We start from the raw sequence: 26,317 nt of genomic DNA, 5'->3' as shown, positions 1-26,317 counted from the left end.
TTCCTCCCTCCCTCCCTCCCTCTGTCTTCCTCCCTCCCTCCCTCCCTCTGTCTTCCTCCCTCCCTCCCTCCCTCTGTCTTCCTCCCTCCCTCCCTCCCTCTGTCTGTCTGCCTCTCTGCCTCCCTCCCTCCCTCCCTCCCTCTGTCTGCCTGCCTCCCTCCCTCCCTCCCTCTGCCTGCCTGCCTCCCTCCCTCCATGCCTCCCTCCCTCCCTCCCTCGCTCTGTATGCCTCCCTCCCTCCCTCCCTCCATGCCTCCCTCCCTCCCTCCCTCGCTCTGTCTGCCTCCCTCCCTCCCTCCCTCCCTCGCTCTGTCTGCCTCCCTCCCTCCCTCCCTCGCTCTGTCTGCCTCCCTCCCTCCCTCCCTCCATGCCTCCCTCCCTCCCTCCCTCCCTCCCTCCCTCTGTCTTCCTCCCTCCCTCCCTCCCTCTGTCTTCCTCCCTCCCTCCCTCCCTCTGTCTTCCTCCCTCCCTCCCTCCCTCTGTCTTCCTCCCTCCCTCCCTCCCTCTGTCTTCCTCCCTCCCTCCCTCCCTCTGTCTTCCTCCCTCCCTCCCTCCCTCTGTCTTCCTCCCTCCCTCCCTCCCTCTGTCTTCCTCCCTCCCTCCCTCCCTCTGTCTGTCTGCCTCTCTGCCTCCCTCTGTCTTCCTCCCTCCCTCCCTCCCTCCCTCCCTCCCTCTGTCTGTCTGCCTCTCTGCCTCCCTCCCTCCCTCCCTCCCTCCCTCTGTCTTCCTCCCTCCCTCCCTCCCTCTGTCTTCCTCCCTCCCTCCCTCCCTCTGTCTGTCTTCCTCCCTCCCTCCCTCCCTCTGTCTGTCTGTCTGCCTCCCTCCCTCCCTCTGTCTGTCTGTCTGCCTCTCTGCCTCCCTCCTCCCTCCCTCGCTCTGTCTGCCTCCCTCCCTCCCTCCCTCCCTCGCTCTGTCTGCCTCCCTCCCTCCCTCCATGCCTCCCTCCCTCCCTCCCTCCCTCCCTCTGTCTTCCTCCCTCCCTCCCTCCCTCTGTCTTCCTCCCTCCCTCCCTCCCTCCCTCTGTCTTCCTCCCTCCCTCCCTCCCTCTGTCTTCCTCCCTCCCTCCCTCCCTCTGTCTGTCTGCCTCTCTGCCTCCCTCCCTCCCTCCCTCCCTCCCTCCCTCCCTCTGTCTGCCTGCCTCCCTCCCTCCCTCTGTCTGTCTGTCTGTCTGCCTCCCTCCCTCCCTCCCTCCCTCCCTCGCTCTGTCTGCCTCCCTCCCTCCCTCCCTCGCTCTGTCTGCCTCCCTCCCTCCCTCCCTCTGCCTCCCTCTCCCTCCCTCTGTCACCCCACCCTGTGTGCCCGGGTGTGTGTCAGCCCTCAGCCCGGGCTGAGACAGCTTCCCAGCGCGCACACACAGCCGCACCCGAGTACTTCACAGGTCTTTAAAAGACCATTTACATGTTAATAAAGCTTTGTTGTATTTCACCTCTTAGGCCCCTGCATCTCCACTTTGACAATCAGGGAATCCCCCGGCCCCCACAGAGCAGAGTCTGGGCTGCTGCACCCGGCAGTGTTTGCTAATAATTTTTTTTTTTTAAACACAGGTAGGATGTCTGCAAGGTCCGCGGGCCGCCAAGGAAGGCTTGCCGGGCCGACGGCGGCCCGCAGGCCTTACTATGAGTAACATGGCTCTACAAGATGCAATGCTAGAGGCCATTACTCAAGTATGTGATGGTCGGAGTATCAGAACCAATCAAACACTCCCACCCAGTCAACAGATCCGGGTTTGATCCATCACCGTTCTTTAGCCCACTCTGCCACCCCATTTCAGTCATGGCCATATGCAAATCAGTCTGACCCTGTGCCTCATGGGAACAGTCCAGCCCAGCCCGAACTGCCAAGCCATGCCTCCCCTGGACCGGAAACAAGCTTCCTAGGACCGGTTTCTGGCATTTCAGCCGTCTTCAGCCAGGCTTGTTTGAATCCAGTGGCAAAGTGAGCAAGGGACTCACGTCTGAGCATACCCTGCCAACTTATGGCGAACAAAGCGGTACAAAAGGGGGTGGTGATGGACGGAGTATCAATTGTTGTTTTTGCATTTGTCACCCCGAGTGCTCAGACGTGAGTCCCGTGCTCTCCATGCCACTGGAATCAAGCTATCCTGGCTGAAGAGGGGTGAAACCCCGAAACCGGTCCTAGGATGCTTGTTTCCAGTCCAGGGAGGACCTGGCTTGGCAGTTTGGGCTGGACTGTTCCCATGAGGCACAGGGTCAAGACTGATTTGCATATGGCTGGGTTCAAACTGGAATGGCATGGTGAGCAAAAAAACGATGGATTTAGGCCCAGATCTCTGTACTGGGGTGAATGTATGACATTGTTCTGCATTCTGTCCATCAATTGTTGTTTTTGCATTTGTCACCCCGAGTGGGACGGGTATGCTCAGACGTGAGTCCCGTGCTCTCCATGCCACTGGAATCAAGCTATCCTGGCTGAAGAGGGGTGAAACCCCGAAACCGGTCCTAGGATGCTTGTTTCCAGTCCAGGGAGGACCTGGCTTGGCAGTTTGGGCTGGACTGTTCCCATGAGGCATAGGGTCAAGACTGATTTGCATATGGCTGGGTTCAAACTGGAATGGCATGGTGAGCAAAAAAACGATGGATTTAGGCCCAGATCTCTGTACTGGGGTGAATGTATGACATTGTTCTGCATTCTGTCCATCAATTGTTGTTTTTGCATTACTCAAGTATTGCATAAAAACATCATTGAGTTAAGGGAAGAATTAACAGTAGCGCCTACTAATGCTCTCTTTATACATACACGCACAATCGAACAGATTAGCGCTCATTTCCAAATATCCAACAGGCCTATTAAGCCTGCCGCACACTCGAGGAGTGGGCAATCATGGTACACCAAGGACTGTAGACTCAAGAGGAGATCCTTGGCAGCAGCAATCGGAGCTAAGAACGGCCCTGCTATTAAAGCCACAAGGAAATATTATAGAGATGCCCTGCACCATGCAAAGCTAGATTGGGACGAAACACGCTGGCAAGATTTAAAAAATGCCAGTTTATCAAGGGACGCCAACCTCTTTTGGACGCTTGTTAGACGGGTAAATAAGGGGGAAGCAGACCAAATCTCCAATCATATTTCATCCCAGGCTTGGCATGACCATTTCGGGGAACTCAACTCTGAGTCCAACGAGGTAAGTGTGGATGGCCAATGTGACCATCCCACGACCTATCTTGGGGAGGATAACAGTGACCCATTCACTTTGAACGAAGTTGAGTCTGCTATAAGCAGGATAGTCCCTGCTAAAGCCCCGGGACCAGATGGCCTCCCTGGTCACCTGTTCCTGGCAGATCGCAAAAAATTGGCTGAGTATGTCCATCTTCTCATCAATTCCATCTCCAGTGGATGTCCAATTCCGGAATCCTGGAAGGGAGCGGAGGTAGTCCCAATTTTCAAGAGGGGAGCTAGAGCGGACCCTGCCAACTACAGGTCAATTAGCTTGATTGATGCAATGCAGAAGATAGTTGGCTGGGTCATACTGCAGAGAATTCAACTGTGGGCTGAGGAGGAGGACATCCTCTCTCAATATCAGGCGTGATTCCGGGCCAACATGGGAATGGTGGACCAGGTCTTTAGGCTCCTCTTGATCTATTGGAAGGTGGTAGTGATTGGCAAGGGCAGTCTTTATCTCTCTTTTATTGACCTAAAGACTACCTTTGACCTGGTCCCTAGGAATAGGTTATGGGAAACATTGCGAGACATGGGCCTCTCTTCACTAATCCTCAACCTGTTAATAAGGCTTCATGAGGGTAATTATGTGCAGGTGAGATGGGGGAGCCAAGGACAGCTTACGGAAAAGATCCCAGTAAACAGGGGAGCTCGACCGGGCTGTGTGATGGCACCCACCCTATTCTCTTTATACGTGAACGGGGTGGTCAGCTTTTTTCATGAAGTACCAGCTGATGCCCCGGCCCTGGCAGGAAATAAGGTACTGTGAGAAGTTGGCCTGGTATATGATGTTCACCAGTTAAAGTGACCACCTTGTACCATGCCAAGCAACCCTTATGGTGTGGTTGTAAGTCAAGCAGTCTTTGAGGCTAAACTCGTTAAAGCGTGTTAAGCAGGCTGTTTTACCATATGTAACCCCCTTTTATACCAATGAAAGGACACCACACAGATATATATTCAAAATATATATGTATTTATTACTCAACGTATCCCCTAGACTCTTTATGAGCACAGGAGCACAAATCGTTAAAAAAGAAAGTATCACAATATACAGAAGTTGCACTTTATATGGATGGGCCCTGGTGGCCACTCAAACCATATACTAAAATAGTGGTATAAGTACCACGAACAGGAAAGGGAAAAGGCCTAGGGCCTCTAGAATCGCTGGGCCTACAAGGAGCTAACTTCAGTTAGTGACCAGGAGGTCCACGGGTCGCGTGTGCAGTGAGGAAAGTTACACGCGTGCTCCCATAGGTTTTCAATGGGTGCGTAAAAGTTCAAAAGTTACTGCTAGAAGGGTCTTCTGGATGGACTACGAACTTAAGACTTAAAACACAGACACTAGAGATGTTTCTCTACACTTGGGCACCGGAGTGCCAGCTTTACCTCACCCACAGGAAGTGGGTGCATAGGTCTCGAAGTGCGTCGGGTTTCGTCTATCGATTCAATGGAGCCTGATGACAAAGATGCTGCAGGCGGTCGGTCCAGAAGAGATGCGGTGGATCCAAGAGTGGATCGGAGTTGTAGAAGACCTGAAAGCAGAGGGGACAGTGTTCACAGTCACTAGCCAGTGACCGGCGTGGCACCAGGTAGGTACCAGGCGATGTCGGGTGCAAACAGGTGATGAGGTGTAGCTTGTCTCTGCAGCCACGTAGTCCCTGAAGGTCGACGACGTCCAGGAGTCGGTTCACGAGCTGTCCCACGCAAGCTCTCGCTGTCGGCGGTGTCGGTGACTCGAAAGAAGCAAACAAGCCTTGGCAAAGGCAGGAGTCGTGGAAAGTAAAGAAAGCTGATTGTTCTGACCAGCAAGGTCAGAGGGGCTGCTCCTTTGGAGAGCAGCTGGGGCCAGTCTGGAGCAACCAGACCAGCGTCGTAGATTTCAAGGTTCGTCGCCAAAATGGCCACTAGCCAACGGGCCAGGGACCAGGGCAGGCGCGTCGAGATGCAAAGTGCAGAGGGGCCCCACGCAGATCGTGGAGATGCTGGAGGGCTCACCTTTGATGCAGATGCTGCTCGGATGTTGGGCTTCTCAGGACCCAAAGCACAACTTGGAGGGAGCCTCTGTTGTCGCGCTTGCAGCTTGTCGTCGGTCTTTCAAGATGGCTGGCTCCACGTGTCTCGGTGCCTCCACGGGTTCCTTCTTTTCAGGGACTGTGGATCGGGCGGTGAGAGGTCTGGAGGTCCAGGTCTTGTCGGGCTCTGGGCTCGGGCTCGGGCTCCGGCAGGAGACGGCGGCAAAGCAGACGTCGAATAGCTGGTTGGTGCTTGCGTTAGCAAGATGGTCACTCCCTGACCATAGGGGAGATTTCCTTCTGTCCTCTGTGCAACAGAGCGTCGAAGTTCCCGACTTCTTCTTGTAGTTAAGTTGATTCCAGGATGTCTGAAGTCTTAGGACACAGCTCCTACCTTTAAGCGGATTCTAGGGGCCGGACTACCTGCTAGGTCCCTCCCTAAGGGTGGGACCAGGTAGGGGGGCGGTTACACCCCCAATCCTTTGTCCAGCTCGCCCCAGGTCCGGGGCTGGTGTGCCCCAGGACCGGTTTGCACTGGCATATGCACCGAGGCTCCTTGTGAGCCTCAGGCATGTCTGATTCCATTCAAGCCCTACCTGACCAATACACAAAATCCTGTCTGGGGTGGTGCACGCACCTCCCCTGGCAGGAAACCCTTTGTCCACGTCTCCCAAGCTGGAAGGACTCCCAGCAGCAGGAGGGCAGACTTGTGTCTGTGGTGGCAGCATCCATTTTGTGGAGCTGAGGCTATGTCTGATTTTACCTGGGTTTCAGGTACTGTACATGTCGTGTCCCTCTAGAAGGGTGGAATGCTAACCCTGTCGCCAGAATTGGCGAGGGGTTAGTATTCCAATTCGTATAACACCTTACTCGACATGTTTTGATAAAGCCAAACCAAAGATAGCATTTAACCGCGAGGTTCATAATGCACTTAAGAGTATATGGTATGACGATATCTGGAAACGGTAAAAGGAAGTTGTTCTGACCACCACCGCAGACAGGCTCAGCTCATGCCAGAGCACCATCTCACATGGAACCAAGCACTCTGCCTTCAGGATTGTCAAGGCCTGCCATAGGAGTGACTTGTATGTTACCAGGTGTCCCATTTAAGGTTAGGTATAGGTAATGTAGTCTGAATTGTTATACACTGTCCCTTATATGGAATATCAAATACCCCAACTGTTCTTATTGTTTTCTTCCTAGTTAAATTAAGAAAATTAAATGTTCAATCGATGATTAAATACATTTTTATCCTGGATGCTTTTAATTCATGTATTGCTATATTTTATGAATTTTAAAAAGATTGTATTTTTTCCTTTTTGTATTGAAGGACTGTCTGATGCTTTTATGATACTTGCTATCGAAATAAAGCTATTTGACTGACTGATGGCGAGTCCTCCTCCAGGGTGGTGGGGTCTGTCCTTTCTCTGGAACTTGTAGCCGTCGGGGATGGCAGTGGCGATGTTGGGTCGGAGGTGGCGTTGGTCCAGGTTTCCGAGAAAAAGGCGACCTCGGGCGAGAGGGTGTCGATCAAGTCCCAGATCTCTACGGCGTGTCGGTGCAGGGAGCGCGCGTTGAGTAGAATGCATGTCAGGGTGTTGGTGGTGAGTGCGTCAGGCGGGCCTTCGGCGGTAGTGGGGGTATTGTCGATGGTGAAGGATCCGCGGCAGGCTCTACACGAGAACTCTCCATGGGTGGTGTTCGGCGAGGATCTTACGCAGTCGGTGTGTCTTCCCGGATTGAGTGTGTTGAGGATGGTAGAGTCGTAGCGGTGGGGCCTGGGAGAGCCAGGGTCCCTGGCGCTGGTCGCGTTCGGGTCACGGATGGGCGCAGACGGGCTTGCCTTAGGCCATAGGCTTAGAGTATGATTTGTTTACTGCAATGCAACATAGAAAGTCAAGCACAAACAATGAAAAACATGTATGTGTCAATTAGCAGCCTTGTCTTAATCCAGTCTTGATGGTGAGCTCCCCCCCCCCCCCCCCCCCCTTACAAATTGCTATCCATTGGCACATCAAAATGAGCCCTGTTCTGTTGCAGTGTTGGGCAATTGATAAAATCCCTGTTGGAATAGCCCAGCCTGATAGCTTTGCTACAGAGGCTGGTTCTAACTACTGTATTAAGGTCCAGAAAAGAGCAATGACACACATGCCCTGCCTTTCTGTGAACCTCAGGTTGACCTCCAACAACTCAATAGTGTTCAGAGGTAGAGCAGCTCTTCAGAACTCTGTTTTGTTCCCATGGGAATAATGATCAAAGCGCCTTCCTCCTCTGAAAGCAAACTCCAGTTTACAAAGTTTTTGGGAATTATGTCTATTAATGATTAAAAGCTTTAACCTGAAGGTGAGGAATGCAATTCTATATTTAACAATGGTTTCATTAATATTATCCTCTAATTCCAGGATGTCTCATTCAAAGTTCTATGCAAAGAATAAGCACAACTTATTTGGCCACCATTTGGGAATGAAACCCTAATGCAAATGCTGGTACATTATCAGGACGTGCTGCTCTTCAACGATTACATTTTTTTTATCACTCGTGCAATGGTCTTCACTGAAAATGAATACCATAATTCCTTATTGACAGAATTACATTTATATTTAAGAAAGTTGTTGCTGTGCTGCTGGTATAGTCGGAAAATTGGCAATTTTAATAAGGCATCAAATATGCCATGGCATTTTTGTTAACACTGTTAAGGACATGCAGTTAAGGATATGCATTTCACTCTTCATTTATTTTTTCAGCACAAATGTGTAAAACATCAATAACAAAACATCAGGGACTACAAACCCTATAATTCCAGAAGTAACGTTACATCCAGTCAGAACGCCAGGCCTCCATTTTGTCTAACAACTATCAAATGTTCATTCTGGTCCCTCCGGCACAGTCACCAGTTCTGAATATGTCAATCCCTTCCAAGGTGGGGATGCTTTCATCCTGTGATTGGTCCTGTAGGGAAGTGGGCTCTGGACGATTGCCTGAATTGAGGAGAAGAGCCCCACAAGCCTGGCCAGTGTCTTTAAAGAGAGATGATTGCTGAGGAAGGCCTACTACAGCACCTTTTTGGTTACAATGTGGACGGTGATGCTGCATGGGTGATTTTGAGTATATTGTAAACCCTGAAAATGTAATTTATCAACCTGCCCTTGTCCTCTGACTTCTCCATTTATCATAAATCTCAGATGCTGCAGCAGAGCTTCTGTTCTCTGCAAGCGCCCATTGGGTAAATATTGCCGATTGCGATGTGTGCTTTGTGCCCTTAGGACGTCCATGAGTGGCTCCAACCATTTTGTGAAGTACAATGGGACACACAACTGCCTGAAGGGCAGGGCCGAGAACACGAACACCTGATACTTAAGTATGGAATAAAGATGGGAAAGGAAAGATGAGCATTGTTTTAGCCTAGCAGGACCATCCAGTCACCTGCCTTCAGGCTGTCTGAGGAGGTGAATGTCTTCCATTTTGAAATGTCAGTAGACCAACCATTTGTTGAATTGCTGAAGATTGATCACTGACTGGTGACCTTTGTCCTTCTGAACCAGGAAGATGTTGCTGAGAAACCCCCTTGGGTCGAGGGCCGTTCTTGCAGTAGCTTCTTTAACAACACATCTACCTCTTAGTCTATCAAGTGTTTCTCCTCTTATGAGAATTGGATAAGGACAGCATCCCTTCCAGTCTCAGAAGGAAAACATTTAAAATATTTACCTGAAAATCCTCCTGCAGTGTAGGCAACACTATGGAAGACTCTTGATGGGAAGAAACTACCGAATCTTTTTAAATCCTGTAAGGAATTTCCTCTCCTGCTACCCACACTTCTCTTGGAGCCTTGATTCGCCATGGGAGCAGCCCCTAGATGGTTTGGCCTTTGTGAAATTCTTGGACCTTGAAACCTTTTTCATTGAGTACTGGCCCTTTCTAAAGACATGAAGGCAGCCACAAACCTTCCATGTTCCTTCAGGAACAGATTCCAGCATAGGCAGCCATGTCCAACCAGTCCTGCCTCTGACTTTACTACGTCCCCTAAACCTAAAGTTCGGGATCTACCTTTATCAGAAGCGATGGAGATCCTCCATATATAACACACAGTTGCTTTGCGGAGTAGACAAATGGCTCTTTGGACCCACCTGGATAAGATTTCTAGTGCAATAAACTTCACAAAAGCATTGGCCTCCTCCTGTATCCAGGAACATCGTGAGAGGGCCTAGGACATCCAAGAGTTTATATTGGCATGTTCATCAGGACTGATCGATCCTCTTTTTAGGGGCTTGGTAGAATTTGGCCAGAGATGTGGCCATTCATTCATAGGTCTCTGGAGTAAGAAAGGGCGTTTTTACTGTTGAGGGAGGAATCAAGGGCACTCCCTTCGTACTGTTGAGGGAGGGGTCATGGGAAGTATTTATTTTCTTATCAAATGGTTTCCGGAACTTGCACTCCACGTAGGCCGCTACTTTGGGATCCATTCTGACAATCTGTAGTTGTAGAAATCTTTGGACTCAAACGTATCTGATGGAGAGCCACCTTTGGGTTCCCCTTCTCCCTCTGAACTGCTTAGGGCCCAGAATAGGGCACCAAAGCCTGATGGGCCCAACTTCATCATGTGATGCGTTGGCAGAGTCTCTGTTCTCCATTCCCTCGTCAAGTGCAGGTGACCGTGGATCTCCCCCTCCACCAAAAGGGGAGACGTGTATTTGGGGGCAACTTTAATGCCAGTGACCATGGGAATAGCATCCTCCCAGGAGAGTATCAGCCATTCAGACCACTAACGTCGGAGGAAAGCTTTCTCAGGTTGTAAAGATGCGTCTAGATGGCCAGGAGGGTCCTTTTTAGGTCTCGTCTGACCATGCGCAGGTCTGGCGAGACTTATTGAGAGGGCTCCAAAAAGTGCTACCAGGCCAGCCTAGAGCTACAGTGCATGTGCGCGCGCGCCACGCTTTACCGCGATTACTTTCACTTTTGCCGCTTTGATGTTTGATCGCGATCACTTTCACGGCCGCTTGGCATAGCAAATAGGTCTCGCTTTTGGGACCTTATAAGTATTTAGTTATGCAACTGTTGCATGGCTAAACACTTATAAGGTCCCAATAGGCGAGCACTATATGCTATGCCAATGCTTGTTTCTCTTGGATAAGATGTGTCTAACAGACTCCTGTTGCTCCAAGGAGTTTGGAGGCATAATCACCTTGTAATTGTTTGTCCCTGTAGAGGATAGGATTATGGGTGGCCATCTGTCAGCAGTAGCAGTTGATGGCCTAAGGACTTCTGGGCTTCATGGACCGTTCTATGCACTAATGAATCTATGGCCACTGTGACCTCCAAACCCATAGGGAAAAAGGCTTTCCCTTCATCTACCAGTCGCTATCGGTCACTTTATAAAATGTTTACCATCAGATTGCCTAGTGCCTTCACTTCTTCAAAGAAAGAAATTTAGGGTGTTGCCGATTTGATTTTGGATTTTCAATTTCCCCCCACTAGATCAGGTCTAGGTGGGCACAGCTCCCTCTGTTGAAGTAGAGCAGCAACTCAGTGTTGAAGAAGGAAGGATAGTACTGACTGCCGGAAGCAGCATTATGTGAGTTGCAGCAGGAGTGTGATCAGTGCCTTCAAAATGATTGGTGGAGCTCCCAAAGAGACTTATTACATTAAAGAAGAAACTCAGCAGTTACAAGATCCATCCAGCACGGCAAGTCCATAAATTTCATTGTTTCGGGTCCAGCAGAAAACAGACTACTGTTCTTAAGCATAGTGCCGTCTAAAAGCGGAGTGTGGGACCCACGCTTTGTACTGCGGTCTTCACTGACGGCCATGTCCTGTTTAATCTGTGCACTTGAGTGTACCCGAATTGTGCACCTTAGGGTTCAGGCAAGCCCTCAGACTAAATCCTGCACCAGAAGGGAAAAAACAAACACCATCCATGGGCACAAGAAAATTACATTGAGGGCGGTACTCCGAAAATTGGTTAGAGCTTCGCCCCCACTTATTTGAACGCTTGCTTGAATGAAAGGTTGGGAATTGTTAGAGGATGGATCAGGCTTTGAAGGAAAATGAACAGCCCCACAAAAGTAAATTCACTTATCTGTCTGCTGAGCAGCCGGGAGGTGTTTTTTTTTTCTCCTGACGGTTTTTGTAAAGCACCCTGGCATTCTAATTGGATGTAGCTTTATTTCTGGACAGATGGAATTTGTAGTTCAGAAAAATTTGTTATGTTTTTCCTATAGCTACTGAGGGAAATGCATAATTCTTGCATCCAGTGCTCCATAAAATTCGTTTTCATAACATCACTTGGAGAGATAAGACTACATTGACTATCAAACCAACCATGCTCTTCTGCATGTGTCTTCTGCATCCAAATTTAGGACATGGTGGAATTGAGAGCACAACAATGTTATTTTCACCCAGTATCTTTTATGGTACCATTTTGAAAAACATATCAAATGAAATTCGGGTGAATCCTGATTAGAAATTTGCTTGGGAATAGGAGCTTGTCTCGCTTCACCAAGTACAGAGTAGATGGCTGTTAGAAGTTGACTGATTTATGGCTCCTGGCAGCTCAGAATCTTTGTGAAATGAAACTCCCTTTTCCCCGGCAGCTGACCCCTTTCTAGGGTTCACCTGAGACAGTGCATAAGCTGTTTGCCATTTATTTTGTTTACTTTCGGGGGCTTGAAGCCCACCCATTGTTTACCATTGGTTGGCTTCATTGTCGTTCATTTCCTGCTACTTGAGCTTGGCCCAAGTACTGTTTCCTTGCCTGTGTCCTTCCACTACTCGTGCTTTTAAAGCTCATTTTTAGGTCTCGGCCTGACGAAGGCAGCGCGTGCGCTGTCTCGTCATACAAGGCTTCTTGGAATCAATACGATTCCAGAAGCCTCCTCCCAGCTCCACGTTAAGTTTTGATTTGTGCGCGTCCTTTTGCGTCACGAATTATGCCAAAGGCAGTGCAATGATTGCACTGAAGGCATGCCACTCGCTGATTGTTCCCACCCTGTCTCCTTTAATCCACGCCTTGCGAGATTGGATCTCTCACCAGCGGCGTGACACAGTAGGTTTATTGTAAGCTTGCTGCACTTTTTTTTTTTTATACTTAGCATGCGTTTGTTATCGCGGGCAGCTTCAACTAGCCGTTTCGCTTGCTGTAAGCTTTACTTCACGGTGCTTTGTTTTCCGGCGGTTTTCCTTATGTTTCAAGCTAATAAGTAAGTGTTAGATTTAATATGAGGACTCATGGAGAGAGCATGCCAAGCAGTAGGTGAATTCATGGTTCGCGAACACAACTCAGGTTGCAAAGTAAAAGATGTTCCTTGTCTGCTCAGTTTTCAGTGTGACTCACCAGTTGCGAATTCATCACACACCTGAAGCTGCAATACCTAGAGATAAACTGTACCTTTTATGAAAATGCTCAAAGTCAATGCATGCATTGGCTAGAAGCAGTGTGGCTCCATATCTGAAATAAGTGTTTGAAATTGAATTGGTGCAGAAGACCGCTTCAGCTGTAGTTCAGTTTGCGTCTACGGTGAAGTACTCTTCTGCTGCTAGTATTGTGCGTTGTGTGTTAACCAGTTGGTGTGTTTGCGTAATTGGGTGTGGTGATGGATGAGTGAATAAATTGCTGCTGGTGTACTCACCCTCTACTCTCTCTGCTACTCTCTACTACACACTCTACTACTCACTCTCTACTACTCACTCTCTACTACTCACTCTCTACTACTCACTCTCTACTACTCATCACTCTCTACTACTCCCTCTCTACTACTCCCTCTCTACTACTCCCTCCAGTGTGGCTCCATATCTGAAATAAGTGTTTGAAATTGAGCTGGTGCAGAAGACCGCTTCAGCTGTAGTTCAGTTTGCGTCTACGGTGAAGTACTCTTCTGCTGCTAGTATTGTGCGTTGTGTGTTAACCAGTTGGTGTGTTTGCGTAATTGGGTGTGGTGATGGATGAGTGAATAAATTGCTGCTGGTGTACTCACCCTCTACTCTCTCTGCTACTCTCTACTACACACTCTACTACTCACTCTACTACTCTCTCTACTACTCACTCTACTACTCACTCTCTACTACTCACTCTCTACTACTCACTCTCTACTACTCACTCTCTACTACTCACTCTCTACTACTCACTCTCTTCTACTCACTCTACTCACTCTCTACTACTCGCTCTACTACTCTCTCTACTACACTCCACTCTCTACTACTCACTCTCTACTACTCACTCTCTACTACTCACTCTACTACTCACTCTCTACTACTCACTCTCTACTTTTCACTCTACTCACGCTCTTCTATGCCCTGCTACGCTCCACTCTCTACTACGCTCTACTACTCACTACTACTCTGTACTCTCTACTACTCTCTAATACTCACTCTCTACTACTCTCTACTACTCTCTACTACTCTCTACTACTCTCTACTACTCTCTACTACTCTCTACTACTCTCTACTACTCTCTACTACTCTCTACTACTCTCTACTACTCTCTACTACTCTCTACTACTCTCTACTACTCTCTACTACTCTCTACTACTCTCTCTACTACTCTCTCTACTACTCTCTACTACTCTCTCTACTACTCTCTACTACTCTCTACTACTCCCTACCACTCTCTACTCCTCACTCTCTACTCCTCACTCTCTACTCCTCACTCTCTACTCCTCACTCTCTACTCCTCACTCTCTACTCCTCACTCTCTACTACTCACTCTCTACTACTCACTCTCTACTACTCACTCTCTACTACTCACTCTCTACTACTCACTCTCTACTACTCACTCTCTCTCTACTACTCACTCTCTCTCTACTACTCACTCTCTCTCTACTACTCACTCTCTCTCTACTACTCACTCTCTCTACTACTCACTCTCTCTACTACTCACTCTCTACTACTCTCTACTACTCTCTACTACTCTCTACTACACACTCTCTACTACACACTCTCTACTACACACTCTCTACTACACACTCTCTACTACCCACTACTACACACTCTCTACTACACACTCTCTACTACACACTCTCTACTACCCACTACTACACACTCTCTACTACTCACACTCTACTACACACTCCACTACTTATTCACTACTACACTCTGTACTACTTACTCTCTATTCACTCTCTACTACTCACTCTACTACTCACTCTACTACTCACTCTACTACTCACTCTACTACTCACTCTACTACACTCTACTCCTTACTCTACTACACTCTACTCCTCACTCTCTACTACGCTCTACTCTACTACGCTCTACTCTACTACGCTCTACTCTACTACTCTACTCTACTACTCTCTACTACTCACTCTACTACTCACTCTCTACTACTCACTCTCTACTACTCACTCTCTACTACTCACTCTCTACTACTCACTCTCTACTACTCACTCTCTACTACTCACTCTACTCACTCTCTACTCGCTCTACTACGCTCTCTACTACTCACTCTACTCACTCTACTACTCACTCTACTACTCACTCTACTACTCACTCTACTACTCTCTATTACTCTCTCTCTACTACTCTCTATTACTCTTTCTCTACTACTCTCTCTACTACTCTCTCTACTACTCTCTCTACTACTCTCTCTACTACTCTCTCTACTACTCTCTCTACTACTCTCTCTACTACTCTCTCTACTACTACTCTCTCTACTACTCTCTCTACTACTCTCTACTACTCACTCTCTACTACTCACTCTCTACTACTCACTCTCTACTACTCACTCTCTACTACTCACTCTCTACTACACACTCTCTACTACACACTCTCTACTACACACTCTACTACACACTCTCTACTACACACTCTCTACTACACACTCTCTACTACACACTCTACTACTCACTATCTACCACTCTACTACTCACTCTCTACTACTCACTCTCTACTACTCACTCTCTACTACTCACTCTCTACTACTCACTCTCTACTACTCACTCTCTACTACTCACTCTCTACTACACACTCTACTACACACTCTCTACTACACACTCTCTACTACTCACTCTCTACTACACACTCTACTACTCACTATCTACCTCTCTACTACTCACTCTCTACTACTCACTCTCTACTACTCACTCTCTACTACTCACTCTCTACTACACACTCTCTACTACACACTCTCTACTACTCACTCTCTACTACTCACTCTCTACTACTCACTCTCTACTACTCACTCTCTACTACACACTCTCTACTACTCACTCTCTACTACTCACTCTCTACTACACACTCTCTACTACACACTCTCTACTACTCACTCTCTACTACTCACTCTCTACTACTCACTCTCTACTACACACTCTCTACTACTCACTCTCTACTACTCACTCTCTACTACTCACTCTACTACTACTCACTCTACTACTAACTCTACTACTCACTCTACTCTCTACTGTTCTACCGCTCTACCGCTCTACCTCTCTACCGCTCTCCCTACCTCTCTCTCTACCTCTCTCTACACGCACACATATGCACATATATATGCATATATATGTATGTGTATATATATACATACATATATATATGTCTGCATATCTATATAAATACAAATACAAATGCATGCATACATATACATATATGCATACATATGCATGTTATGTACATGAAAGTTTGAAAAACACTAATAAAAGCAAAGCTAAAAAGCCACCTAATTACAAACCGAATTGCTTTAACTTCAACGAGGGCGAGACCTATTGCATTTTCAATGCTTGTTATATTAGTTGCAGCACTCCAAATGAGTGCTTATTTTTGCTTGTGGTGTTGCTTCTGCTCCCCCACCTGGATTGTTTGCCTCCACACTACCTGCCTACTGTCTGTTGCTTTGCCCCTACCCGCCCTGTCTGCCTCCCGTGTGCTTTACATCAACTCTCCCTTCCTGCTGTCCTTATTGCTTTGCCTCCACCCTCACTTCCCGGTATCACAGTTCCTTTGCCCCCACCCTCTCTGTTTGCCATCCATGTTGCTTTGCCCCACTCGCCCGCGTTGCTCCTTGCTCCCAGGACCCGCCATAAAAAACTCTGACATGAGCTCTTGCACCTATCTCACCATATATCTAAAAAGTTTTGCAAGGCTGAAGTACCAGTTGGCAAGTTGATGGCACCAGATTAAGCTGCGGACAGTAAATTTGGCTATTGTGGTGATGATAAATAAAGATAAAACGGAAAATAGATATCTGGACTTTCGGCGCTGAGGCAGAACTCCACGCTAAGTGTAGGATTGCGCAAACCTGTTAAATAGCTAGTCTTCAGGAACGATGGTGGCATATCTATTGCTGTAGGTTATTCTTTAATTATTAATTAAATCCTTCAAATAGATGGGTTCAACGGATGCCGTTGATGATCTGGAAGTTGCCCTATTGTCATAATGCCACCCTTTCCAGCTCTAGATATTTTACTGCCTTGTAACGGCCCTGGCTCTTGCTGCCTCACGTTTGGTCATATGCTCCCCTGGACCCTGAGCGGTGAGGCTTCTGCAGCTCAGGGAGCAGATGTAGCAGAAATAAGTTGCGTAGAGAAATCTCTACACCCAGGGTCTGCAGTAATAGGCAGCAGGAGGCTCTCAACCTCATAGTGAGGAAGGGCTGCATAGGGTAACGCCGTTGCAGGAACTTGGGTTCCAGGTATAGCGCTGGACTAACAGCACGATTCCTGGTTACGATCGCAATGCTCGAAGCACACAATACAACCACACACTAATTAGCTGCTTGACTAGGAATAAACAAGCCTTGGCAAATCCAGACGGCATTGTGGGAGCTGTGGGCTTTGTCTATGTTGGTACACATCAATTTTTGACCTTACAAGAGTTGTTGCCACAATTATTAGCTAGTCTTAGGGTAAACCAGGGAATTAGTGAGTGGTATAGTGTACACTGCTGTGTCAGCCATCCTTCCTCATTCTGCTGGTCTGGAACCTAAGGATTCATAATGTGACAGAAATCCACGAAGATATATAGGGCTCTTAAGGCTAGGTCCTGCCTATTAGCATAAGAGAAGGGCACAATTTGAAAAATAGCTTTGGTTCTCATCTTTGAATCCAGCAGCTTGAAGCAATCGAACAAAGTTGTGTTCTTGGCTTTCGTTGAGAATGTCTTGAGTACCTGAGGATGCTTTATGCTGCAGACAGTGACAAATCATTTTGAGGGCTAGCTGAGTTAAAGGGGCATGTTTAAATTTACTACAAGCTTAGAAATACATTTGAATTCCAAACCCCTACATTTACGGCTTTTGCTTTCTAAAGAACTCCGTATTATGCATATTGAACTTTTTGTATCTTCTAATGAATACTGCCGGGTAAGTGAGTAATAGGATTGTGATTGTGTGTGTCACCCTCAGTGCCTTCTTTGCTATAAGTTAGTCATATCTCTGCTATAGCTGACAAGTAGGTGGCTGAAGTATCTACTTTTGTGACTTTCAGATAAATGACCAACTTACTTATTTATGTTGGCTTTCAATTCCTTCCAGCAACATCACACCCACCCACCATTCATATATTGTCCACATAATTGCAACAAGAGACTCTTTCCATTATGTGATGGGCGGAATGATGCCAAGGTATCTTGAGTAACAATTGTTTTCTTCTCAGGTATATACAGAGGACTGTGCCTGGAGGTGATCAAAAACAGGCACGACTGTGAGCTACAGGGAGCTAAGCAGCACCTTGAGGTAAATAGTTTCTCCTCAGTGGAACCAAATTTAATTATACTTCTAACCCCCTGGTAGCATTTTAAATTGTTTTTAAATTATCCAACTTGTGAATTTTTTTGTTTTAACTTTTAGTTTTAACTTTTATTTTAAATATATGTGTCCTATTTTAGAGGTCATTGCCTCTCGCCCGGTGATGTACTGGAAAAGATTGTGGAGTACACCGGAGTTGGCATGTTACAGAGACGAATTGAAAGTAATCTTGAGCTTACTAGGGGCCGACAAGATTCCTTGGCTCCAGTATGTTAGGCAGACATTAACCAACATTGGTCTTGCCCACCTCTGGACTAACCCAGAGATTTCTACTTTAGGCATTTCCAAAAAAACCCTTGCCATCACTCTTAAAGATTACTTTCTAACAAAAGCTTATAGTGTAGTCAAGCCTTCTAGCCTGACTGATATCTTTTTAGATGTTAAATGTCACTACGCCTTTGTACCTGACCTCGACGTTATTCAGCCCACTTTTGCAAAGAAGCTGTTTCTACAGTTCAGATACGGGACACTCCCCCTCTATTCTTTCACTGATAAATGGGTGGGTGCCCTCGAGCATAGTTGTCCGGGCTGCTCATCTGAAAAGGAAACCATGATACACGTTGTGCTCTTTTGCCCCGCATATGCTGGTATCCGGAAAAAATGGATTATCCAGCTATGCCTAAACCTGGGTATTAGAAGCTACCTGGATTTTTTCAGGATCCTGCGAAGTGACCAAAGTCCACTTGTTGTGATAGCAATTTCCAAGTTCTTGTTTGCGATGTGGCTAATTCGTACGAAACTATTAAGCAACAATATAGCCTGATTGATTGTCTTAAAAAGGCCCTTGTTAGTCGACTAAACTGTATGCCATCTTCTTTTTTTACTAGTATGGTATATTTTATTAACTGTATATGTTCTTAAATGAATTGTTTTATATGTACTTTTATGATTTTATACAATCGAAATAAAGACTTTTTGAATTGAATATGTGTAAATGATTTTCAGCAAACATAAAATAAGATCAAAACACCACATGTAAACAGATAAGTGTTAAAATAATTTTCAACTTTTCTTTATTCATAAACTTGCAATAAATTCCCGTGTTGAAGATGCTCACTGTACTGTTGGAGCCTCCAATTGAATATCTACTTTAATATTGTGAGATTTGACTGAATTCTTTTTAAACCTTTCTGTGCAAGCTAATTTGGGGTTCAAATGTTGCTTTGCCTCCTAATGAATGTGTCTCATGAATCTTGACAAGGTAGTGTGTCAGCATGCAGGAGTCTTTGGAGAAAGTGAACTTTTCCCCGTCACTTACAGTTGAGTCTTTGTTGTGCCTTACTGAAACAACAGACAAATCCTCTGCATCAAGCCAAATTCAATTTTTTTTTGTTTATTGACACTTGAGATTGCCACTGCCACATGAAAGGTAATGATATAGAATGTTGGAACGTTCTTACTGGTCTATCGTCAGAAATCTAGGAGATACCTTCTCCCTCCCAAAAATCAGACATCTTTCAGAAAGTATTGTAAGTATAATACCAGTGTCAGAGTTCTAAATGCTGAGGGGTATTTGTTTTTTGTTGAAATTTTCAGAATTAGGGAAAAAATTGTCCAATCTGGACAATCCACCACCCGAATTGTTTTTTCCTGTTCCTTATCCTCTTATTAAACACCTTCATCCGCAGCTCCCAGCCTCCCCTTCACACTCCTCATCGGAAGATATTCAACCATATGTAGTCACTAAGTCCACAGTAGTGAGCGACTTTAAATTTAATTATAGTTTTAGAAAGCGTCGTTTAAAACGTGTGAAGAAGTAGTATTTCCATGTTTTCATAACTCCATAGTGTATGCAGACCATACATTTGTAGGCCATACTTTAACTGGCAGGGCATTGGTGTAAACATGTATTCAAAGTTATAGACAATCGGTATATTCACTAAAACTTTACTGAATTGCTGCTCATATTAACTGCCTGGTAGAGGCTTTGGTTAACCCTTGTGCAAAACATAACAATTTATAAATGTTATACAAATGCTGCAGGGTGACTACAAACTGAATTAAAAATGTGGGCACAGAGAACTCCACACCTACTCTTTATGTGCCTTCTAAGACCTTTTGGGACCGCCTTGATTAGCCCCGTATGTTTTTTATCTCCTAGAGTGAAAAGTTGCTGTTGTACGATAACATGCAGAGCCAGCTTCTGGAGAGGATTCAAAGACTGGAAGAAGATCGACAGAGTATTGACATTACTTCAGGTGAGCGAACAACCCTTCCTGGTAAAGTGGAAATAACATTTTTAGGGATCATCTTCTCGAAATGCACTACATAGTTTCCCCAGAAGGAAGGGCCTAGAAACAAACTAAGTATAGCCTAAGATAAACATCTTGGGGCTGACAGGTTTTACTGCTGATGGGGCTTGCAATTCACAAACCCTTCTTGCAATGTGATTGTGATTAAAAAAAGCTGTTCAGTGAGCTATTGTTTGGAAGCGATTTGCTCCATGTATGAGTGCATCCCTAATGCTTAAGTGCACTTGTTTTTGCAGTATTCATGGAAGTTTCTAGAATTTTGTTGTTGTAGAAAAAAATAATAAGCTTTTCTTTTAAGTCTCAGTTGGAAGGTGTAGTTTTGTTCCACTGTAATTTGCAGAATGTATAGAAGTTACATTTTAAAGGTACTTTAGGAGAAAGTAAGGGTAGTTTGATTTTAATTTCTGTCTGCATTTAGAGTACATTTTACCTACAGGATGGGGTAGCTATCTGCAATGCAACACACAGTAGGACACTAAGCAAAAGGGAGAGAAGAGTCGGCATTCTTCTAGCTAATAAGGACAACAAAAACTGTGACTGAAGCCAGTGCACACTTTTACTGAAAGAGCTAAGTCAGTCGAACATAAAATGAATTATTCTTTAAATCATTTACCACTAAGCCTCTAAAGGAAAAAGGATACTGTATTACCACTATGCCTCTGTAGCAGCTGTTATCCAAGTAGATATAATAGGACTTTCATTCATGGTGGGAAAACATATACACCAAATCTGTAAGTATTTGAAAATGAATTAAAATTACATTTTAGACAACTACTGATTTATTTTGTTAATCAGGAGAGCACCCCGGCTCAATTCTCTCTCGGTTGAGTATAGTCACAAGCCAAGTCATAGCTAGCATACCCGAATATTGGGAAGACAGTATCAGGGAAAAAGACTTTGTGATCTTCTGAATGGTATGAGATTAGAGACAGGAGAGCTGGTGCTTCGTGCTAGCACGTGGTATTAAGAACACACAAGGAAATACACCGATCTCCCTAATCTTGAGTGGAGCATGATGAAGTTACTAATATCTGCACAGCCAAGATGGGAAAGCCTCATTGTGGGAAAATAGCTAGCAAGTGTTGGTCGGAAATCCCAGCACTCTGAAATTGCTGAATTTTTGCATAGATGCCGAGTGACATTGCCCCAAAAAAACCAATGAGCCAACAAATAGATTACTTGCTCTCTTTTGACTCCACACATCCATCCTTAATCGAGAGTATAACATCCACCCTGAGGCGAAATATAAGGATACAGGATTTCCCACACAGCTATTAGGCAAGATTCACATATTTTTGTACTGGATGTATGTGACTGAATGCCTGGAAACCCTTGCTTTGTTCAGTGCTTTTGCTTTCAGAAATGATTTTTTTCTGAAGAGAATTTCTCCTTCATGTATCTTAGACTACTCTTTAGTATACTCCTGAGAGTTGTGGTTGAATTGATTGGCGCAAGGAAACATTTATTGGTAAAATCTATCAGGTACATGGCATATCCCTCAGCAAACGACAAATCTCTCTTCCTGCCTTGTTTGAGAAAGCTCTGCTTTCATGATTCTATTGAGTAATACTTCATGTACTTTGAGGAATTCATGTACTATGAGGAATGCATGTACTGCCTTCATCTCGCTCATAAACTGTAAGCCTTCAAGATTAGTTTGTGATGATCCTGAAAGACAGAGGGTAGACAACTGCCCGAAAATAAATGGCTGAATGACAACTAAGTGCTACTCTCTCACTAAATAGTCTAATAAAAGTTAGCATTGAGAGTAAAATTATAGAGGGGACAGAAGTGTGATAGTCTTCTAACTGATCCTGGCTGCTTACTTGTAACCTAGACTCTCATCTTCCAGTAGCAACAGGGACTTTGCCTTCCTACAAGATGGCTAGACCATCTTTTTATAGAATGAACTATGATACTTCAAAAGGACTGCAGGAGAGAACGGAGTAACCTATTACCAACGCTGCTAGTTAGACAGTGGATTAAATATGTTGCAGCTAAGCCTTTCCCCCTCTAGGATGTGAAGCCCTTTTTGATCTATTCCATAAATAGCTCTTCTAACCTTTCCAACTCTTCTTCCTCCTTGACTACAGAGTGGTGGGATGATGAACTGAGAACCAAGAGGAACCGGAAGAAATGGGATCCCTTCAAACCAGAGAAGAAGAAGAAGCCTCCTCTCATCTCCGATATCCTTTGCAGAGTCATCTTTTGTGAGGGGAGATCCTTCCGGTCACAGCAGGTGGGGGCATGTGGAGGAGGCTTAAGTCAGTTCCTCATAATGAGATTGGGTTGTAGCCTTTCTTACAGGATAAGTAGTTGAAACTTGTTTTCCTCACCTATTTATAAAGCTGACTTTCGTTTGCTCTGTAGGTTGGTGGAAGATTAGGGCTACATTATCCAATTCCAAAAATTCAGTTATCCATGGCTTGAAGGCAAAATCAAGGTGTACGTCTAAAATGGATCACCAATAACTGAAGTTATTCCCACTGGATTTCATCTGATAACCAGAATATGTAGAATATCTCCATGTATATGTACGGTCCTGTGTCACATTTTTTAAAGAAAATTTGTGTTTCCCAGTCTAATCACATAAAAAGAGAACATGCCCGTAAAAGCAACACTTAACTTCAGTGTATACTGTATAAAATAAAATCAGGAAATGGTGTCCCAGTTACTACAGTTGACATAGAAAAATTCAACCCTGTTCCTATAGGAATCTTGGAAACCTACATTATTCCATCGTGCCCAGCAGGGTGTTGTTTATGCAGCTTGTTCTTTCCTGCACTCTGAGGATGGTACTGAACACAAACCTGCTTTATTTAGATTTATTTAGATGTTTTTCGGCTTTTACTCTGCATCAAGGTTTTTTTTGGTATTTTGGCATTTACTCAATGTCAAAGAATGTAATCTAATTTTTTTAAACGTTTTTCATAGAAAAAGTGTTTTTCCCCAGTGTCCTTCCTAGGAGCTGTTTCACCTGCCTGTGTTTGGCTTTTATACCCACTTTATTTTATGAAGGCCCTGTCTATGGATGCAAAATGTCTGCCACTGATGACGTAGATGTCTCTGTGTTTTCTCTTCCTGACACTCACTCCATCAACAACTGTGGGATATGTCGAAGGATGTCACATAGAACTTTAAGGGGCAGGGAAGTGGTTTGCCTCAGGAGTAAAGAAGTGGGAAATTAAGTGCAGAACATAATCTACTAATCTACTACTTCTGCTTTGGATATTAGAGGCTTACATTCCATCCTCCTTTTTTTTTTTTTTTTTTCCTTGATGCTGCTTCTGCCACTTCTGGGGTGTATGGGCAGCAATTTATCGTCATCAGCACTCCTGATTCTGGTTGATGTTGAGGCAGTCAGCGTAAAAGAGCTTGATGTCAAGCAGCAGCAGATGGATATTGAAACATTCAACATTGAGACAAACGTATATTTTGACTTTGAGCGGTTTGAACATGTCTGGGTCAACGTGGAGGCACGTATTGATGTTGAGGGGCATTTCCACGTTTGATTACTTTTTATCTCTTGAGTGTTCCCATTTTTAGTGAGAATTGTGCCTCCTCTGTCCAGAAGTCCTACATTAGGTTTATTCCACTGACTACTTTTGCATCAGATTCTACAGATGTGGTGATCTCCGACTCAACAGAAGATGACTGGCAGTCCCACCTTCCTCTAGTGCCATCTTCTCCTCCTACAGTTCAGATGTCTCACAGCCCTAGACAGAGGTCACAGTGCCTATTTCATTGCCTCACCAGGATGATGAAAGATCTCTGGGTGAGCATCATTTGCTGTCAAGCGAAAAATCATTGTCTGGGCACCATCGTAACACATGAGATGCTGGGAAGAGGATATAAGACATCACTCCGGTTGCAAACATCATGAGATCTTTCATTCTTAGACTCCAAGCAGAGAAAGACATAGCGGTTCTTCACCTCAGGATTTATGGCTTGGTATCTAGTTTATCTGGTAGGTGCTTAGTTTTACTTGCTGCTTCTATCCCTTCAAGAATTTTCCCTATTGATAATCTTGTAACCTTTCATGAGCTGTGAAGAGGTTAGTACATCCATCATTTTTTAGCTTCTGGCTCGCTCTACTGTGCCTCTGATTCCTGGACTTGTGGTACCTACCTTCTTACCTTTTTTTATGTTTGGGCATTGAAGTGATGTCTGGGGAAGAAGTTCTTATTGGCTGATTCTGACCGAAACATTTTGAAGGAATTGCTATGTGGAAATTGCTTGGTGGTTGTTGTGGTGAAAAAGAAATTAAACACAGCTGTCTTGACATCTTTAAATCCATTAGAGAAAGAAGACCGAAGATTGGATGCTTTGGGAGAAATATTTGGCAGCCATCAACCGGAAATATAAAAGTGGCCAGTTTTTCAATTGTGTTGATGTTATATCTATTCTCAATGGGATTCTGTGAACCAATTAATGCAGTCTTTCATGAAAAAAGAAAAGACTATGGAAATTAATTAAGAAGTAATATTAACAGACTGATAGGTTTAGCAAGGCACACTATGGACTAACCTGCTGCAAACATTTTTTGCAGAGCATCTGTGAGACACGTTTCCTAGCTCGATTGAGGTAATTGACCTGCCAGGATCAACTAAAAGTTTGCCATTCAGTAGGTCATTTTTTGTGAGGCTCAGACAGATGAGGAAATCTGGAAGATCAAAACGGAGCCTGGGACATTGTAGCCTCATGGGTCAGAGAAGAGAAAATAGTTCTCGTTCACTCAATTTAAATCTTTCAGCAATGGTAAACAACAATGTCACATTCCATAGGGGAAAAGGCAACACCTGGAGCAAAATCAACTGCAATGGCTTGGAACAGTCCTCTGCCTCAGGGAAGACTCATACAAAACAATGATTTTCATCCTGCCACCACCGATGAGCACCTTGCTGGATCGGAGTATTTTCAACCATCTCCCTGCAGGGCAAGAAATTCTGAAAGAAATATGTGTGCTATGTATCGGTCAAAATGGGTACAAGATCAGGTTTTCCAGTTCTCCCTCTTGTAGTATTTTTGGCTGCTGGTTTATAATATGTCGACGCTTTTAGAGAAAGGCACACATAGAACCTGTGCCAAGACATCAGTGGAACAAGTAGAGGTCTCAAACAACATTTTTCACTCCATTTAGTATTTCAAGAACATCAAAAGGGTAAGAGAGAAAACAAGGTGTCCCTCATAACATTTTTTCCCATCTTCCTTGAGGTAATGGGATACGTGTTCTTGATTTTTAATATGCCAGTTTTCTTGTACCCATTTTGTACATGTTAGATTTTTCCTAAGATTCAAAGTTGTCAAAAATCACTAAAATACGGAGTACATTTTGGTCTGAAATCTGGCCCCAAGTTTTTCAAGAGTTGTGGCAGTATTTCTTGCATACCTCTGCAGGAAAGGAGCTTTTGTTTATCTGTATCTCGATGATTGGTTGATCAAAGCTTTCTGTCTTCCCAGATTCCTTCAGCACTTGCTCTATCGCTTTTCCTATGGGTCTTCTTTTGAATTTTAAAAAATGTGCGTTAATTCCTACTTGAAAGCAGCTAGAGATGGGAAAAGGAAATGTAGAAAAGCTTTGCTCCAGAAAAGCAAATTCAGCTTAACTTTGAAGTCGTTTGCTTGAAGAACACAAATGGGTTTTCAGAGGGTAAGTAATGGCAGATTTATCTTCTTGTTGGGATTGTTGTGAAATGGTTATTTACAGCGAAAGAAAATGCTTCCTACCCTGTTCACACCTCCGGATTTCAAGAACCTAGGTCAATGGAGAAGGCATTTTTTACTTGTTTGTCAAGATGTTTTGCTATGCTTTTCCTCAGATCCTTGTCTTCACAGAGTGGTTCACAAATTTAAACTTAGCGATGCACAGATCATTCTTTTTGCCTTGGATTGGCCTTGCCAGTGGCGATATCCACACTGTCTTCAAATATCCATTCTGCCACACAAGAGTCTGCTATCAGATCAGTAGTCCAGAATGTCAGGCAGAACGTTCCTTCCATCACTGAAGTTGACTACATGGCCATTTGAAGTTACCTGATGGCTTCATGGCTGTTCTGAGTGAGGCAAAGCACCCTTACATACGGATAGAATTTGAAACGGTTCTGCTAATGGTGTATCAGCAAATAAGTGAATTGGGAATATACCAG

The 26,317-nt window shown here is 45.0% G+C and overlaps 1 protein-coding gene across 16 annotated transcripts in view; it reads left to right on the top strand.

The window, feature by feature from the left end:
* BRMS1 (BRMS1 transcriptional repressor and anoikis regulator) overlaps positions 1-26,317 on the top strand; it is a 292,161-nt gene that overhangs the window by 101,349 nt on the left and 164,495 nt on the right. For all 16 annotated transcript variants that reach the window (XM_085625430.1, XM_085625422.1, XM_085625426.1 and 13 more), the window contains 3 exons: positions 17,768-17,847; positions 20,021-20,117; positions 22,265-22,357. In XM_085625430.1, coding sequence (XP_085481556.1) covers positions 17,768-17,847; positions 20,021-20,117; positions 22,265-22,357 — 270 coding nt within the window. The remainder of the gene's footprint in view (positions 1-17,767; positions 17,848-20,020; positions 20,118-22,264; positions 22,358-26,317) is intronic.

Source organism: Triturus cristatus, chromosome 9, assembly GCF_964204655.1.
Source record: "Triturus cristatus chromosome 9, aTriCri1.1, whole genome shotgun sequence".
NCBI classification, from domain to species: Eukaryota; Metazoa; Chordata; class Amphibia; order Caudata; family Salamandridae; genus Triturus; species Triturus cristatus.
This window is presented reverse-complemented; position numbering and strand designations above follow the sequence as displayed.